Raw genomic sequence first — 19,745 nt, forward strand, 5'->3', positions numbered from 1 at the left:
GGTGCCTTGAAGTCATTTCCAGCCAATCTCCTGTGATTTGTGGAGACCTACAGACTTTGTCTTATTCACCTGTTCCTCTCAAAGGGATCCCAAGGACAGTCAGAGAACAAGAATTTTCTTTTTCAGTCGGCCTGATGCTTTCCAAAGACCATCTCTCAGCATTAGGACTGAAGCACAGAGATGACTTCAGCTGAGGGATCCCGTTCTGTGCTGAATTGAATACCAAGGCATGCAGGACTCCTGGAACTTCCAGAAGTTAAAAGAATTACTGCCTCCTGTGCCCACACCTCTGTGTACAGCACAAGTTCTTGAACTTTTCTTCAGTTTTCTAAATCTCAAAGGAAATGGCCAAATGCTTAGCTGTTCTAGACGTTCGGCTCAGATAAGAGAGTCTTTCAAATATATTCATATACTTTGCTAAGTTTGCGACCCTATGGACCACAGCCTGCCAGGCTCCTCTGTCCATGGGATTCTCTAGACGAGAATACTGGAGTGGATTGCCACTGCCCTCCTCCAGGGGATCTTTCCAACCCAGGGATGCAACCTGTGTCTCCTGCATCTCCTGTTCTGCAGGTGGGTTCTTTATCACTGAGCCACCAGGGAAGCCCTCATCTATTTCACTTGATCCATACTTTTTTGAAAGAAGAAAGTTCAAGATGGGGGTAACATTAATAAAATACTTTCGGCTTCTAGAGATGGAAAAGTTGGTTCTCCAACCAATTCTTAAAAAAAAAAAATAAAATGGTTCGCCTTTCACTTCTGAAACATCCACTGGGAACCTCTCAGCATGTCTCAGGGCTGGGACTAGAGCCCTGAGAGACTCGCTGATGCTGGGCAGAACTCTGGATAGCAGCAAGACACCCCATTTACACGAGGATTCCATCTAACACGTCCAATCGCCATCTCGTGAGGCACAGGCCAGGTGCACCAATGGTGCCGGTGCGTAGGGGTGTGTGTCCACGCACGTGCAGGGCACACACGGCACACAAGACTTCAGAGCGACGTCGTTTCCCAGAACGAATGCGGAGTGCCTCCTGGGTGCCAGGCACAGTGAAGGCTGGGGATGCCGCAGTGACAAGGCCAATAAGAAGCCAGACGTTGAGCGTGTGTGCACCAGGACAGCAGGGACCAGATCCATTCTGTTCACTGTACTCCCAGACCCGAGTATCTGGCCCAGGGCAGGGGCTCAGTAAGATTTTGAGTGAAAAGAATAAAATGCAGCACAGGCTATGTTCTACTAAGAAGCCATGGAGGGGAAAAAAGAAAAAAACCTGTCAAAGTCGAAGGAATCTGTCATGGAAAAAATTCGCCTAAACGAATGGCTTTGATTGCAGCTCTAACGTTATTTTCAATTTTGTATCTTGCCCCCTCCCTACTCTGACAAATCACATCAGAGACACCCCTGACTTCTCCCATACCTCCTCCCCCTTTCCTACGACGTGCTGAAGAAAGGAACTTTCCGAGGATGGATGCTTTGCAACCACATCTCTGAAGTCAACTTTAAGATAATTGCAGCGGAAGCGGCTTTTAATCAACTGACAAGCAGCTTTAAGAAAATTAATGAGGACAAAAATCTTAGGAAGGAGTAAATCATTTCTGACAACAAAGCTGTCTCTCTTTTATCCCCATCTCTCCTTGAAGAAATAGTACCCTTCCAGGATACAAAAATAAAATCTCTTTATTTTCTGTGTCTGCCACTCCCAAGGCCAGACAAGATTAAGAAGAGGCTCAGTTCTCTGAAGATTTCTGGAGAATACTCTGGATTGAACTAGAGTTATAGGTCATGTTTGAATATCAGGCTTTTAGAATCTAAGTAAGTGCAGATGATTGGATGTGATCACAGGCTAAATTCAAGGCAAGGAGGAAGCCATGGTAAAGAGTATATGTTGAAGACTGGAGCAAGGACAGGCCAAAAGAGCCTACAGATGCTAGTTACATAATGCTTGTCAAGTGCTGACAGCACTGGCCACCCTTCCTGACCCAGGGTCTCAGCTCCAATTTAGTTATGACTGATTTGAGTACTCTGGATGCCAAGTCTTTTCTGTGGTCCATTTTAATGAACCTATGGTAATAATCATTATCATCAGTCATCCCTAGGCTGTTCTGTGAAGATGGCTATGAAATGGTATGAAACAAAGCCAACCAATGTTTCTTTATGACCAAGGTGACACTAAGATAGCCATTAATGGGTATCACAGCAGCATCTCCCATCCAAGGACAACAGTAAGTTGAATGTTGGGAAAAGGAACTCAACAACTACTCCTTCAGATGGGGAAGGTCCTAGAGAGAAAGATAAAGCTGCTGCTTCTCACTTTGTAAGACTAAGAATCTCCGTATAACATGCAGGCCAACAGTCATGGGCCTGAGTGAAGTCAACTGTGGGCAGGTAAGAATCTTAATTAGAACTGGGAAGAAGGCCCCACAGCCTTGGTCCTTAAAGTGCCATCACTCGGATGCCAGCAGGATCCAGAAATACTGAGGGGAGGAGGTCCTCATCAATTTTTCAACTTCTTGACGGTGTCTGAGAGATCTGGCTAAAGGAGCCACAGAAATGAACCAGATGAGGTTTCAGAGACAGGAGGAGACAAAGTGACAGGAAGAGAGCAAATAACAGGCTAAACTGACGGGTCTGACTAGAAGCTCCGTGCAGCTGACGGCTGGTCCTCAATCTTGACTCAGCCGTAGACTCGGCTGGAGGGCTTGGTAAAGCAAGGATGGCTGGGCTCCACCCTCAGAGCTTCGGATTCAGCAGGTCTGGGATGGGGCCGAGAAGCTGCGCTTCTGTTAAGTTCCCTGATGATGCGGACTCAGTCCTGGGAATACACGCCGAGACCGACTGCCCAGTTAGATATGAGTAGGTTGCAGGTCTAAAAAGCCTGCCTTCCTTTTCTGCTGCCTAGGAACTATTGAGAATGACCTGGGTGCATATCTTTTTTTTTTTTTTCCCCCTTGGTGACACCCTGAGGCATGTGGGATCTTAGTTTCAAAGCCCCCTGCAGTGGAAGCATGGGGTCTTCACCACTGGACCACCAGGAAAGTCCTGGGGGATGCATGTGTGTGGAGCTGGAGCGCTCGAGGGAGAAGGTACAGCAGGGGACAGCCCAGCACAGAAAAGGAGAACTCTCAGGGTCAAGAAGGGGCGCGGGGCGGTGGGAGAGCAGAGAGGAAGGCGGTGAGTAGGGGAGAAGCAGGAGGAAGAGAGAGAGACAGCGGTGAAGGGAGGGAAGGGCAGGTTCTCTTCCCCACACCCCCTCCAAACTAACCATCTGTCTGGGTAATGGATGCTCAATCCTTGAATACAGATTCACCACATAGCCACAAAGAAAAAGCTCTCAATAAAACTGGCCCTTAAGTTATTGGAGGCTTTGCCTTACAGAGCACGATACTGTTTCGGGAGAAAGGAGAGCTAAACTGCTCTCCGTCCCAGGGCTTGTTTCTCCCACTCAAGTCCCTCGTCCATCACTTCTGCCGCACCACCCCCCACCCAAAAAAAAAACGATCAGAGAAAAGCAAACCAGCACGGCTGAGAGTCAGGCGGCCAGTGCCTCTAGGATAAGCAGGGGTTATGGGATGAGAAGCCCTGTCAGTTCTTATTAAACCACTTACATGCCTACGACCCCCACCTGCTGTGGGGAGGGCTGGTCTATGCATCTGGGAGAAGAAACATAACACCTGTTAATTCCTGGGTGGAAACCACGAAATGTATTCTTGCTTTCCAGCTCAAACTGCCCTAGCACTAACCCCCACACCCCCCACTGCTGACTCCTGCCCCCATTCCGAGGTAGAACAGCACTTGTCACCCATACAAACTGGAAGAACGGTTTGCTGTATGACTACTTCTAGTTTCATTAGTAATTTTATATTCTTGTTATTTTATGCTTTCACTGGTTACAACCAAAGTTATTACACTGTGCAAGTTGCCACAATTTTAGAAAATTAATTGCTGTTTTCAGTTACAATATTGTGCTTTGTTCCAATTAGGAAATGAAAGCAGAGAAGGAACTCAGGCAGTTTAGTGTTTTGAGAATTCAGCAAAACTTCAGCTTGGCAATCCCTAAATGTCTAACTTAGAAACAAAACAGAAATTAACAAAAAGCCCCACTGGAGCAAGTGTGAGGGAGTCAGGCGGCAAGTTGGGCCCTGAGGCCTGGACAACAGCATATCCAGCCTGGAGGGGCCTCAAATGGACAGAGGGAAGGGAGATACAAAACAGGCGTCCAGTCTTATTTCTCCTGATTTGCCAATGATACTAAGATTGGGAAGACTAAGCCTAGCCTTATTCAGCAGAGAAGGCAAATATCTGAGGACCCTAGATCCCAGAAACAAGGATAATAATTAAACTGAGCATGGGGAAGAAAAGAATTCAGCACACAGAGATATTCAAGGGAGAACCCTGGAAAGCAATTACAGCTGAGAAAGGATGGAGGTGAAGCACGGACAGCCAAAAAGCTAAGAGTCTGATAGGAAACAACACAAAGGCACTGTGCCTTCAACAAAATCAGCAAAGGATCAGAGCACCACACACAAAATCACGGTAAGAAGGGAACCCGAGACTGTCTCTGCCTTGCTGGAGCGGCTGAGGGCAGAAACCTAAAATGAAGAAAGCAGTCATTAAGAACAGCAGTTCTCAAACTCCAGTGCATATGAGATCATCTGGAAGCTTGTGTGACAGACACAAATACCTGGTCCCCTCCGCCCAATTCTTACTGACTTCAGGTCTGAAGTAGAGCCTGTATTTTAACCAGGACCCCGTGCATTCTAATGCAGGTTGTCCAAGGAGCACAGTTTGACAAGCACTGATCCACAGGTCTGAAGAACTGCTGTTAATAAGTGCACCCAGGCTAAGAGCAATTAGCAATTCATTTTCACAGTGTTCATATGGGATTGGGTAAGGAATCATCGCTTGGGGAGAGCCGGTCCCTCAGTGGGAATTAAAATAAGTCAATGTTCTTGGGGATGTTCTCCTAGGAACATCTGCTGGCCCAACAATTTCACCTCTCAACGTTAGCACAGTGACTTCTAAGAGCTAACCCCATGGAGAAGGGGGTCTGACAGGAGCTCCAGGACAGGCCCAGGACCCACAGGCCCTTCACGGACAGAGCCTGACACGACGGATGGAGACACCCATCCACACTCACCTGTGCAAAGAGGGAGAGGCTCTACGGTTCCATTAAACCCTAGCTCCCTGTTCTCAGACAAAAATGGCACTTCTTGCCTTAAACGGTGGTACAGCACAGCTGTCCCCAAAAGCTGGTGTCTTCCCTCCCACCAGGGACTGAATTCAGGGACACGTGCGGAGTGCTTTGGTGCCTTCGGAGGTAAGGGGCAACCAAGACCTGGAAAACCAGAAACCTTTCTGTAGTAAGGGAGTTTACAGTCAGACTGGGTGGACACAGGGTGAGCAAAAACCTTGCTGAGAAGCCCGGATCCTGCCTCCCGTGTGAGGGAAACACTTCCCAAATGAGAGCTTACTAAGCTCCTCTCCTAAGCAGCGTGGGCGTCCTCAGTCGTGTCCAACTCTTTTGCGACCCCATGGACTGTAGCCCACCAGGCTCCCCTGTCTATGGAATTTTCCAGGCAAGATTTCTGACGTGCACTGCCTTTCCTACTCTGGGGAGTTTCCTAACCCCGGCACCGAACCCACATCTCCTGCATCGGTGGGTGGATTCTTGAACACTGAATCACCTGGGAAGCCCCTGCTAAGCAGCAGGTGGAGCCTGTTGAGAATCAAAAGCCTGACAAGCCTGGGAGGCCTGAGAAGCAGCTCTTGTTGTTATGCACGCAGCAGCTGGTGGGGTGCCCTGCGCCCCTCATCTCCACAGCAGACTTCAATTGCACCCGCTGCGCAGTGGGCCCCATCTGTGACAGCATCTTGGCTTCTACCCTGGAGCTGTCTGCCTTCAGCCAGGTGTTTCTGGCTACTTATGGAAGGGAGGAACCTTGCTAGGATGGCAGACTGTGCCCAGAAGTTGGGCAGGAGCCCTGGCTTCTGGAAGAGGCTGGAGATGTCCATTACTGCTCCTGTCTCTTAACAATTAGAAACCATTATTCCATAGTTAGGCAGGAAGGGTAAGAAGAACAGCAAGGACCACGACTCTAGGTGGTGAGAAGCAGACGCCAGGTACTTTTACCAACCAAATGTGCTTAACATAAGAATACTTAAAGTTCACCTTCCATCCTCATTTCTCTAGGTAAGAAAACAGGCTCGATGAACTTCCTGCGAAGTCCCCTCCCAATCACTCAGTGTCAACCATTTCCAGTCACACGGAATTCAAGAATCAGAACCTTCCTGTCATTATGATGTCAAAAGCAGACAATGCCTCGTTTCTGCCCTTGCCAGAGGCATGGTGGTACATGAAGTCAGCCTTCACTGGTCCTGCTAGTGACAAGCTGGAAATGACAAGGATGCTTTTCTTAAGATTCTCTTCTATTTCCTTAGCTTCTCCTAAATATCAGGTTCCTTATTAGGTACTTGGACTTCACAAAGATGAACCAGATGGGGTCTTTATTCTCAAGGAGCCGAGAGAGGAGAATGACATGGAGATACGGAATGGCAGTTTGGTATGACGAGTGTTAACCCAGACAGGGTGCTCCCTACTGGGGAGTGATCAGCCCTGTTTAGAGGATTCCACAGCAGGGAAGCAGCCTGCATGCAGTTGGGTTTCAGGGAGAAGAGGGCACTCCAGGTAAAGGCACCCAGGCAGGAGAAGGCCTTATTCGTTCCAGGGGCTTGGAAAGTGGCTCAGCAGAGTAGGGCTTCTTCCCTGTAGAAAACTGCAGCGAGAAGAGGCTAGAGATACCACATCTGGTCACCCGCTTTCTACTGCTTTGTATATCATGGGTCCTATCTTTAGGATTTTTCTTTAAACCAATGCTTCAGATTCCAGCCTGAATTCCACAAGCATCCACATGTGTGGCACTAAATGAGCAGCCCTGGGGGATAAGCCCCTATGGAGCTTAACAGTGAACCTAATTGGGTGGATTAAACAGACATACCACACAGCTAAAGAAAATACAAAACAACACATGAGCAAGAGCATAAACTATAAGTGGCCCAGCACACATCGCTGGGGGAATTCACAGGTTCTTAGCTTGAGACAGAGCTTAAATACCATCTAATTAGAGAACCGTTCAAACGCTCAACTCCCCTTGACAAAACCCTGGCCAAATGAGCCCCCGTGGGATGTGGGAATCTCAGTCAGAAGCTAGACTGGTTGAGTCCAGGAGGCCACTAACCCCATGCCAGAAGCTTTTATGGCAATACACGGAGGACGGCTTCAGACAAGAGCAGGTCCTAAACACCACCTTTCCCTGCTGGTGAAATGGACGGGACAGTTAAGGGCACGGCAGCTCCGCAGAGTCCGCATCTTCCACTGTGATTACAACCTCAGGAGAGGAGCATTTCATAGTATACTACCTATCTCTTTCTGTAGCCCGCCTCCTCAAAAATTAAAAACAAAACAAAACAAATATTTCACTGGGTTCTTTATGTATCTCCAGACTACAGGCCTCAAGTTGAGGTAAGGAGGTATTCAGTTTGGTCTCTACCCCAAGATCCCTTCAGGCCTCTGGGGCCCCAGCTCATGATTTAGGGTATGAGAAAGACTGCCTTTGAATAGCCCAGAGTGTCCAAAAGTGAGGCCGGCTGGTCAGGACTGGGCCGGACTGGAGTCCTTCCTGGCTCCTTATGGGCGTGACGCCTCTGGCCCTGGCTGGGAGACTGCAGCTCTGGCCTGCATGGTGCTGCCGGGCAAGGCCTAGGAGAACCGCCACGCAAGGCACTCACCCGCATGGAGGTCTCACCACCGTGCGCCTGCTGCAGCCGGAAGACCTGGGCCACCATGTGCTCCGTGGAGGGGTGCAGCAGGATCCTCCGAGAGGCCAAGCCCACCATCACGTACCGGCCCATCGGGGACAGGCTCACTGAGATGGCGTTGGGACCTAGGGCCAGACGGACAGAGAGACGCTCCCTAGAGCTCTTGCTATTACCAGCAAATAATCTTCCTTTAGTCTTTTTTCTTTCTCCCTGGTCTTCATCTTTGTTTGCTCATCCTGGGGTTAATCTCACAGGATGGCAGTGAGGAGTACAATGAGAAGGTGTGTAAAGTACTAAGTCTAGCTCTTGACATATAAAAAGTACTTAATGAATGCTAACCCGTATTAGCACAGAATCACATTAAAAATTATCATACTGTAACTGCTATTTTGAAATCCACTTTTTTCACTTCATACATTACAAACATTTTTCACCATTAAATATCCCTCTGTAAGAGCGTTCTAAAGGCCAAGTGGTATTCTGTCTTGTCAATGCACCATCATTTATTTAAGCAACTCTTCAGAATTTGACATTTTTCTCTGTGACAAATAATACCGCTGTGAACACCCTTGTACATAAATCTATACAATGCCAGACTGGCTTGCAGCATGTGAGTGTGCCCACTTCCCCGAGCCATGACCGAGAACAGAGCTCCTCCCCTACCCTCGCCCCTCACAATGGGAACATGCTGGTGATGCCACGGTGGTGGGGAGGACTCTTACTCTGAGACTCTCCTGCAACGCTACCAGCTAGGACAGAGCATCTTCCTCTGACCTGCGCCTGTGAAGCAGGGGGGTAGCATGTGACCATCACTCCCACCTAAGCGGTGCCTCATCAGGGAATGCCCAGGCCAAGGTACTAGCGTCACTACGCTGGGCGTCCCATCCCTTACCAAATCGCTTGGTGTAGAGCATTTCGCCCAGGTTATGGGGGGCCAGGGAGTACACTGCCAGGATGCCTTCGTCAGGAAAGCCCCTCTGACTGCTAGGGATGAACGCTGCCAGGAGCTGGCCATCTGCAGAAATGTCACAGCTGGCATCATTGTAGATCTTGCAGTTCTGCACCAGCACATTCACGGAGGCTGCAGCAGACAAAGAAATAAGAGAGGGTAAGGGAGTCTGGAGTTAACGGTGTGGAAAGTGCTGGGTCAAGACATTTGGGGGCGCCTCCCTAAGGGCCTGAATCCGAACCCTCTCCAGAAATAATAAAGGCTGCCTTATCCAACTAAAAGGTCATGAGACAAGCAACACAAGACACCGAAAGATACGTCTCTTCTACCCCTGTAGTAGGAAACGAGAGTCAACACAACCACAAGCACCTGCTGAGTCCTGGCTCACACTTAAGAGACATCATCTGAGAGATGAGATAAGGAGAAAGTTATTAAAAATTGTTCCTGGAGAGCCACTCAACAGCTGTTATTGTCCAAAAGATCAAAACTGAGATGAATAAAAATGTAAACCCGCTGATTCCAAGAAAAAGGTGATACAGGTAAAACTTGCTTGGGGGTGACAGTGCTCCTCTCCACCTCTATGTGACCCTGGAGAAGGGGATCATCTCACAAATCTTTGTCTTATTTTCTCCTTTAAAAAAACTGGAGCATTTAGAGACTTCAGTCTTCTGGACAGCTCCTTGCTGACACTAATCCCTAATTTCACAGGAGAGCATAAAGGCTGGAGGGCTGGAACTGTGTTCACTCTGCTTGTCCCTCCAGCCACGCCAGAAGCCGATGACCACGGGCAGCTCCAGTCTGCACCTAGCACTTCCTGAGAATTATGCATGGTCAGGTGGGCTCAGCACGAGGGACTGGGTGGGGCGGGGTGGAGGACTGGCTGTCGGTGGGGAGAATCTATTCCAAGTGACAGAACTAAGGCGATGTTGGCCAGCTCTGGGACTGGGCCCGCATAGCTGTTTCAGGTTTCCATTTGAACCCCTCTCTGAGGCCCACTGTGCACATCTCCGCCCACAGCAAGTGGTCCACCCTCGATGTGAGCCTGGAACCAGTGCATGAGCGGAACGGCACAACGCATCCAAAGGGCACGGACGCACAGCACGTCCAAGCGCCTCTGGCTCTGCCTCCGTTACAGCGACCTTACGTGCGTGTGCAAAGAGACTGATGTACTTTTTCTCTCTCTCCTGTAAAAATTCTTCTTGGCTGCACCATGAGGATGTGGGATCTTAGTTTCCTGACCAGGGATCGAACCTGTGCTCCTTGCACTGGAAATGCGAAGTCTTAAACCATGGGACCTCCCTCTTTCTCTTACTGGAAGATTACTTAAACAGCCACTGTCAGAGGCATTATAGTTCAAACAAACCAACAGGCAAGCTCAAGAGCCCTCACCAGATTTCTGGGTGATCTACTCCAGGGAGCCAAACCGTTTGACCTGGAATGTCAAGGGTGAGTTTCCTCAGGAAATTACCCTAAGGAAAATAAAACAAAGAACTGCCTTCCAGGGGTGGGTGGAGGGTGTGTTGAGGTTTATCAGGAACTTGGGAGTGATTTCTAAAGCTCTGTATTCATCTCCCTTTCTCTGTGTGTTGTTAATGAAGCCACAGAGATGACAGAGTAGATCAAAAAAGACATCCGAACACACTGATCGGCTGCTGTGCCAATTCTTGGGGGCTGACACCGACAGCACCATCACACGCAGCGCCGAGAAGGGACCACAAGGATGGTTCTGTTTGCCAACTAATAAAATAATGACATCCAAATGCTCAGTGCTACCACCATTAGGGCTCTGTGCCGCTCAACTTCCAACCCACCATCTGCTCAAGCCTGTATGGCTAGATCGATCCAGTTAGCACTGAGACCGTCTGCTCCTTACTCAGGGTCCCAAGCCTGTTGCCAGAAAGACGACAATCTCCTCCCTTCCCTGAATAGACACATCATTACAGTTGGGGATACAGAGTCAAAGGAACTGGGGGAGCTTTAAGAGTGAGTCCATCTTGGTTTTCTAACCTTGATGTTGGCACAGTTCTCAGAAAGGTAAAAAGAAACTGACCATCCAAGGTGGAGAGAAAAAGTAATCACAAATATTAAGTAGGACATGAAAATAAACACAGAAGGAAATGGACTCTGTGGGCTTTAAGACAGCTTTGCACGGTTTCCATCTTTTCTACATTTAACATCTCAAAAATGCATGTGAGTATTTTATGAAAGTAGGCTTTTCTATCTTGTTGTTGTAGAGCTCTGGTTCATACGTGTTAACCTGCAGTTTAAACATACAGAAGCCTGCACTGACCCTCAGAACTCACCACCAACATGAGAGAAGCACCACGAGACTGCTGTGGTTCAGTCACTAAGGCGTGTCCGACCCTTGTGACCCCGCTGACCGCAATGTGCCAGGCTTCCCTGTCCTTCACTATCTCCTGCAGTTTGCTCAAACTCACGTCCGTTGAGCCAGCAATGCTATCCAACTTCCAGATTAATTTCTAAGGTGGGCTGGGGGTGGGGAGGATATTACAAGTAAGGTTTTTCTTCTTCTGAAAAGTTTGGCTCTAACTGCCTGAAAAACTGGGCATATAGACAAAAACCATTCTGTGAGCCCCCAAATCCAAGCCATTGCGTTTGTGTTTGTACTGTATTAGGATGAATCCAATTCAATGGCCAGCTCCCAAATTTTGTCCCCTCCCCTCAACTCCACCCAATTTCACAACTGCTCCCAGTTCCTACAGTGAGCTCAGAGAGAGATGCAAATAACATGTGAAAAGAGAATGCTGGAATTAAAGCTGAGTTTCTCCAGCAGCAGGCTCAATTTGGTATGTAGCTAGGGATCCAGGGTTTTACTTCTCCCCTAATGACGGCGACGTGGTAGGCAAAGAGTGACTTGGTAGTTTCAGCAAGCTCTGGGTGGTGTGTTTATAGTTTCATTAATATTTCAGAGCTCCAATTAGCAATTTACATTTGCTGCTTGTTGTCTATTAATTTCCCACATGGAAATGGAAATGTTCAGTTACAATGGTGAGAGGTCACTGCTTCAATTCGTTCATGCAGCTTCTTCTCAGAAGGCTGAAATTTTGACGAGTTAATTTACACAGGGAGAGATATCCTGGCGCTCTTATTTGTTTTCTCAGGCCATAGGAAGGTAATGCACTGATGACAAGCACAGCTCATCCTTTTTGGACTCGAAAATAAGGTAAGCAGGTGGAGAAAAAGGTGAAGTGAGACACAGCCTAGGATAGTGGCAACCCGCGCGCACCAGAGCCTTCCTTCTGCCTCCAGCCTCGCCTTACTACGGTGGTCCTCAGGTGGTAGCAGGCACCAGAATCACCTGGACTGACTGCTGCGGTGAGGCCTGAGGATCTGTATTTTGAGTGAGTTCCCAGGTGTCCCTGATGTTGCTGATTTAGGACCACACTTGAAAACTGCTGCCTCACCAAACACCCCTTGATCCCTGAGCTGGAGTTCCAGCAAACAGCCCTGCACAGAAAGGCAAGACACACATGGGAAATGATGATGGAGCAGTTAGCTGGGCAGCTGAGGATGGAAATGAGGGCTAGGAAAGCAAGGATTTTTCAAATCAGAACTGCTTCAGAGCTTCAGTGGGGCAGCTCCAGGGGGAATGAGAACGATGCAGGAAGACAGCAGGAAGCCATGTTCCAGGCTTTGCAGCATAATCGCCTCCTAATTATAAACGATTTCCAAGTGAAAATGCCCTAGCAGGGAATGGGAGGGGTAAGAAATACTGATGCCTGGAGGAACAGATGGCTCTGCCTTCCTATCAGCTCCATAAATTATAAACAAACACCTTGTACAAAGATCGATTTGCAGCCTGTTGCTGGCTGGCCAGATGAGGCCACAGGAGCGATTAGCGGCTGCAGTGCTTTTGCAAGTGCATTAGATCCTGATTTGGAAAACCCAAAGGAGTTTAAATCAGCAGGAAAATTTCCTTTTGGCTATCTCTGAGCCCTCAGATTTCAGAATAAGGCCTCCTGCACAGAGCTCCAGATGACACTATGTAAGCATGCCCAGCGGTGGCAATCACAACATCCTCTGTGGGTGTGTGTGCGCCCCCACCGCTCAGCCTCTGGGTTTCTTAAGGTCACCGGGGCACCCAGAAGACCAATGCTACTCACCGGTAAGAACTTACTCTTTAAACACCTAGTAAATCTAATGAGCTATTTTTTTTTCCCATGACAGCAGTTTCAAAGTTATCTATGTTATACAAGGCCTTACTCACAAACTTAACTCTTTACAGATAGAAATTCATTAATACTACATCTCAACTAAGAGAAACAGGTGGTGAGACTCTTTAGCCTAATTCTAGAAAAGGGCTGAATTCAATGCAGATTAAGTCAGATGACACAGCAACACAGAGGCTGCTGATCACACACGAGTAAAACTGAGGGCCAGTGGCTCCCAGGCTCGTGCTGGGCCCAAGCCAAACGCTACCATCCTCTGGGAAGCAGGCAAGCTTCAGAAACGAATGCTACTGCATTTGTTAAGAGATCCCCAACTTAACTCTGCTGACAGCCGAATCTATCAAAACTGTAATGAGAGGTTATTCAGGCCAACCAAGAAAGTCAGTTAATGACAGGAACCTCAGGTAAAAGTGACTGGCAGTCTAGAGGGTAAGACCATGGCAAGGAACGTTGGCCACTAACAAACATATGAGCCCTAAACACCTGGAATGCCATGTTTTCTTCCTAAGTAACTCTTGAGTAAAATAGGGCACTTTTAAGAAGCAGAATTCTAACACCACACAGGACTTAAATGAGGGGGACAGGTGAGCCAAGTTAAATGAGTCAATCTGGTTGTACCATAATGCTCTCTGATCAGCTCAGGTTTTACAACAGCCATGATCAAAGGAAGCAGGAAGGACCATAGAAGGAGAATGACAGGAAGCTGCAGTCAGAACAAGTGGAGGCTTAGACAAAGAACGTTAAGGACAACCAAAAAGACTGTGCTAGCAGTATGTCCAGGGCCTGCATTCTGCAGAATATTTGGTTTTTCTTTCAAAGAAAATTGTCTCCAACTGGGGAGAAAACAACATGCCTCAGAATGTTGGATCAGAAGCCAATTACAGGTGAGCCAACAGGTTAAGACAGAATTATCTTCTTTACATGAACGTCACTCTCCAGAAGTACCTCTTGGAGTACGGAAAACAGGGCAGGGTGACTTTAGGATTATAGCTGTACTCTCAAAGAGTCATGGTATAATTCCCAAGAAAAAGACATGATAAAAAGAGCTAACATTTATTGACCATTTACTACAGTAAGTGCCAGATGTTGTTCAGAGTGCTTGATGTGTACTAATTTAATTCTCGTCACAGTCACATGAAGTTGGCACTATGATGACCCTCATTTTATAGACAAGGAAACTAAGGTGCGGAGAGATTAATTAACCACAGCTACACTGCTAGAAGGCGGCTGAGCAGACCTGAGCCCAGACAGTGTGGCTCAAGAGCTCATCTGCTTAACCAGCATAGGGCAGCTGACAGAATGTTACTAAAGAACGACCTCTCCCTATGTTTGTGAACAAAAAAAAGGAAAGAAGCATCTGGCTCAGACTTTAAAATTATAAAAAGTACAAGTAATTATAATACTATTTAAACTGTTCTAAACAAAGAAAAACTTTATTCAAGGGAGGTAAGGATGGGTTCAATATTATAGAATCTATTAACATAATGATCACATTGTTAGGCCAAAGGAGAAAAAAACATATGGTTATCATCACAGATGCTGTTACGACATGACTGAATTTATTATCTAGTCTCTCTTTTTTGGCCACACCACGCAGATTATAGGATCTTAGTTCCCCAACCAGGCATTGAACCTAGGCTTCAGGCAGTGAAAACATTTAAGTCCTAATCACTGGATCACCAGGCAATTCCCAGTATCTATTCTTGATAAATTAACAATAAAGTAAGAATAGATAGGGTTATCTGCCTGTAATGCAGGAGTTGTAGGAGATGAATGTTTGATCCCTGGGTTGGGAAGATTCCCTAGAGGGCATGGCAACCCACTCCAGTATTCCTGCCTGGAGAATTCTATGGACAGAGGACCCTGGTGGGCTACAGTGCCTGGGGTAGTTGACTATAGTATATTACCCCTGGAGAAGGAAATGGCAATCCACTCCAGTACTATTGCCTGGAAGATCCCATGGACAGAGGAGCCTGGTAGGCTACAGTCCATGGGGTCACAAAGAGTTGGACACGACTGAGCGACTTTACTTCTCTTGACTGTAGCAGCGAGTGCACTTAGACAAGAAAAAGAAATCACAGGTGTACAACTTGAAATGGAGAAGGTAAAATTAATACCATTTACCGATAACATACCCAGAGACTGAACTGAGTAACAACTAAAATTAGTAAATAAATGCAATAAAATAGCAGAATTTTTTAAAAAGCTTTTAACAATAAACTTTGAAAATGTATAAAATTACATGAAGAAAACTTTAAGAACATAAGAGAGACTTGGAGAGACAGAAAATCATGCCATGTTCTTACATAAGAAGATACCACAAAAATACTGAATCTCCTTATTTCATATATTCAATGGAACCACACTAATTACACTGACAGGACTTTTTCAGGGCAGTGAAGGGAAGAAGCGAGGTAGTTTTATAGTCCATATAGACTACCAAAATGTTCAAGCAGGCAGGAAATTTTGGATTAAAAAATTACAAGAGAAGACCAGTCCTACCAGATACTAAAAGACAGGGCCTCAAACTTAAACCAATGTGATACTGTTATATGAATAATCAGACAGATTCCTGGGGCAGAAAAGACAGGAGAAATACATCTATATATTCACAGGATGCTAATAGGATGAAAGTGACATCCCAAATCAATGGGGACAAATGAATCCTTTTATAAACTCGTTGGGACAAAGGAGTGGCCACATGGGCGATAAGCTGGGTCATACTCTGCTTATTTAGGACTGGGTTAAACTTCTGATGAATCAAAGATTTAAAGGAAAAAATTAAAATACAAAAGTACTATTTGATCTTCTGGATGCTGCCACAAAATCTAGGAACCATAAAAGGAAAGTTGGATAATTCTGACTACTTAAAATAAGTCCTATGACAAAAATAACCTTCAGCAGAGACAAAAGACAAGTGACAACCAGGAAACTCCTCCTATGAGTTAATTTTCTGATTTTATAAAGAGCTCCTGTAGAACTGATAAGGAAAGACCAGCAACACACACACACACACACACACAAATAGGTGAGCCCATGGACAAGCCAAGAAAAGGAAACACAAGTGGCTAAATGTATTAAGAGCCATACAACCTGGCTTATAATACGAGAAATACAAATTTAAAATATCAACATACTATATACATATTTTTTGGCCACACCACACGGCTTGCAGGATCCTAGTTCCCCAACTAGGGATTGAACCTGTACTCCCCACAGTGGAAGTTCAGAGCCCTAACGACTGGATCAAGAGAGAATTCCCACTTACATACTATTTTTACTATCAGATTTGCAAATACTCCAAAATACGACAGAACAATCTACAAGCAGGAGTTTAGGCAAACAGGCACTCTCATGAACCACAGGTGAGAAGATACATTGGTATGCTCTCTCCTCAGAGGGTGATTTAGCAGTACCTGCCAAAGTCACAGATCTACATATTCTTCCTCCCTACATAGGGTTCCATTTCTAGGAATTTATCCTATGATGTTCTTGCACATGTGCAAAATGACAAACTGCGGCACAGTTTGTGTAGTGAAAGACTGAAAACAGCTTAAAAGTTCCTCAGCGGAACACTGGTTAAAAGATGGAATCTAGTGGGACTTCCCTGGTGGTCCAGTGGTTAAGAATCTGCCTACCAACGCAGGAGACACGGTTTGACTCCTGGTCCGGGAAGGTCCCACATGCCCTAGAGAGACCGAGCCCCTGAGTCACAACTACTGAGCTTCTTTTCTGGAGCCCGGGGAGCCGCAACTACTGAGCCCACGTGCCTACAGCCTGTGCTCCACAGCAAGAGAAGCCACCACAACGAGAAGCCCACGCACCGCAGCAGAGAGGAGCCCCCGATCTCTGCAACTAGAGAAAAGCACACACAGCAACGAACACCCAGGGCAACAACGACAACAAAAAGTAACCCAGAGGCTGCATTTGGGCAGTGGAATGCTGCTGCTGCTGCTGCTAAGTCGCTTCAGTCGTGTCCGACTCTGTGCGACCCCATAGACGGCAGCCCACCAGGCTCCCCTGTCCCTGGGATTCTCCAGGCAAGAACACTGGAGTGGGTTGCCATTTCCTTCTCCAACGCATGAAAGTGAAAAGTCAAAGTGAAGCTGCTCAGTCGTGTCCGATTCTAGCGACCCCATGGACTGCAGCCTACCAGGCTCTTCCGTCCATGGGATTTTCCAGGCAAGAGTACTGGAGTGGGGTGCAATTGCCTTCTCCGAGTGGAATGCTAGGCAGTCAATAAAAAAGAATGAATAAACTATATACGGATATGGAAAGATCATCAAGATATAAACAAAGCAAAGTACAGACAGAAAGTATGTACACTGTCCCGTGTTGTTGCTGTTCAGTCACTGAGTGCTGTTCAACTCTCTGGGACCCCATGGACTGCAGCACACAGGCTCCCCTGTCCTTTACTGATCCCAGAGTTTGCTCAAATGCATGTTCATTGAGTTGCTGATGCTATCTAAACTTTTCATCCTCTGCCAACCCCTTCTCCTTTTGCATTCACCCTTTCCCAGCATCAGGGTCTTTTCCAGTGAGTCAGCTCTTTGCATCAGGTGGCCAAAGTATTGGAGCTTCAGCATCAGTCCTCCCAATGAATATTCAGGGTTGATTTCCTTTAGGACTGACTAGTGTGATCTCCTTGCAGTCCAAGGGACTCTCAGGAGCCTTCTCCAGCACCATACTTCGAAGCGTCAGTTCTTCAGCGCTCAGCCTTCTTTACGGTCCAACCCTGACATCAGTACATGATCCTGGAGAAACCACACTTCGACTACACATGGGCCTTCGTCAGCAAAGTGCTGTCTCTGCTTTTTAATGTGCTGTCTAGGTCTGCCACAGTTTTCCTTCCAAAGGGTAGAATACGCTACCACCTAGCTTAAACAGAGGTGGAAAAACATACATTTCTATGTACTTGTACATATATATATAATATCTTTGAAAAATAAACAGGAAACTACTAACTGTGCCTATGGGGTGGAGAGGTGTGTAGCTGGGAGCAGGGTTGGAAAACTTTTCACTGTATACCCTTTTATATTTTAAAAATCTTTGGTAAATGTATTTCAGATTGTAATTAAAAAAAATCAAATAGAATAAAGAAACAAAGTATCTGGGGAAAATTATGGCAAATAAGATCTGGGCCAGAAATAGGTAAACAAGCAAACAGTATTTAACAAGGTAAAAAGTAGACTGCATTTGATTTCTAGTGGAGTTAAAGAATAGATTATTGACCATGTGGCTTAAAAGCACTTGGGAAGAAAACGATTGCTACTGAGGTTTCACTAACATCAGGACATGAAAAACTGACCTCATTTTTATGGTCTCATGAGGATACCAAGACCGGCATACTGGGAAACGCCACAGACAGAGGCTATCTTGACTATTTCAAAGCATCTGAAAAGCTCTCACAATACCCTATAGACAGACAAGATGAAAAATACGGGTTTCACGAGTGAAGAACCAAGCCCAGGTGCAAATTCATGAACCAAAATCAACACGAAGGAAGTCCACAGGAACATAGCACGAGGCTTGGTGCAAAGTCCTGACGCACCACTTCTGCTAGCAATCCAAAGACAGGCAGAGAAAGCACGTTTATCAAATTAGAAGATGATGTAAACAAGGTTGGGGAAAAAAGACTGAATCAAAGTTTGAAAAGATGTTGAGAGGCAGGAACTAAGAAGTACAATTATTAGTACTTATTAAGTACACTACTAAGATAAAACTTAACAGAAACAGATATAATCCTTTGGTTTTTAAAATATTCGAACTGCACAAGTACAGGATGGTAGAGTTCTGGTATTAACAATTATCGAGGAATTATAAGTGACTGCAAACCCAACAGTGGCTTCAGAAAAGGCTGCTGCAACACTGGGCTGAGCTGACGCTGCGCAAACCGCCACTTCGCTGTTTTGCACAGCTCTCACCTGGAGTGTTCTACTTTGTTGTGCCCCCCTCAAACGTAAAAAGGGGAATGAGCAGAACTGTCAAGGATCTGAAAACCAGATCTTAAAAGGAACCTCGGGAATTCTGGCCTAAAAAGAACGATTTAAAGCAAGTGGCAGTTTACTTTCAAACAGCTGAAGGACTGTCAGTTAGAAGAGACGTCACCAGACTCACTCTGTGGAGGCTCAGAGGCAGACCCAGGGCCAACGGGAGGAAGTGACAGCAAGGGAAATGGCGGCTGGGTATAAGAAAAAACATCCGAAAAGGAGCTGAGCAGTGGCGGGCTAGAGTTAACTCATCAGACAGTGACCTATCACTGCAAGCAGAGGCTGAAGCTCCACTTCTCAGGAATGTGTGAGAGTGCATCATGAGAGAAAATGAAATGAGATGTCTAAGATGCTGTGATTCCAACTGAACAACTGGGACATGGGATTGCAGAGTCCTTTAGAAGCTGGGAAAATGGACTGTCAGACATTCCGCAAATCACACATCAATCAGGCCACTCCCTTTGTTCCATTCAGATCTAGATTAATATGAGTTTATCATCACTGTAGTCTTTCCTCAAGGGTCTGGCTCTCAGCTCCTATACTCCCTTCCCCTTCTCTTTCTCTCAGTTCCACCCAACCTCTAGGCTTGAGACAACGGACCCTAATCGGTAAAGTGCCTGGGGCAGAAACCTTCATTTTGGTGTTCACTTTCTCATTTAGTTCACTGCTCAGGGTGGGTGCTCAATAGACATTTGCTGAATTGCTTAGTGAGAGGTGAAGAAGAGCTACAGAAATGGCATGGAGCCGTGAGCTACTTAATGAGGTGATGAAAAATCCCGTGCTATTGCAGGTCTCAGAGA

General features: G+C 46.5%; 1 protein-coding gene across 9 annotated transcripts in view; it reads right to left on the minus strand.

Moving 5' to 3' along the window:
• Window positions 1-19,745, minus strand: part of AMBRA1 (autophagy and beclin 1 regulator 1) — a 172,586-nt gene that overhangs the window by 22,105 nt on the left and 130,736 nt on the right. For all 9 annotated transcript variants that reach the window (XM_059874720.1, XM_059874721.1, XM_005216457.5 and 6 more), the window contains 2 exon segments: window positions 8,709-8,897; window positions 7,787-7,941 (listed from right to left, as the gene is read on the minus strand). In XM_059874720.1, the coding sequence (XP_059730703.1) occupies window positions 7,787-7,941; window positions 8,709-8,897 (344 nt within the window).

Source organism: Bos taurus, chromosome 15 (assembly GCF_002263795.3).
Source record: "Bos taurus isolate L1 Dominette 01449 registration number 42190680 breed Hereford chromosome 15, ARS-UCD2.0, whole genome shotgun sequence".
In the NCBI taxonomy this organism is placed as follows: domain Eukaryota; kingdom Metazoa; phylum Chordata; class Mammalia; order Artiodactyla; family Bovidae; genus Bos; species Bos taurus.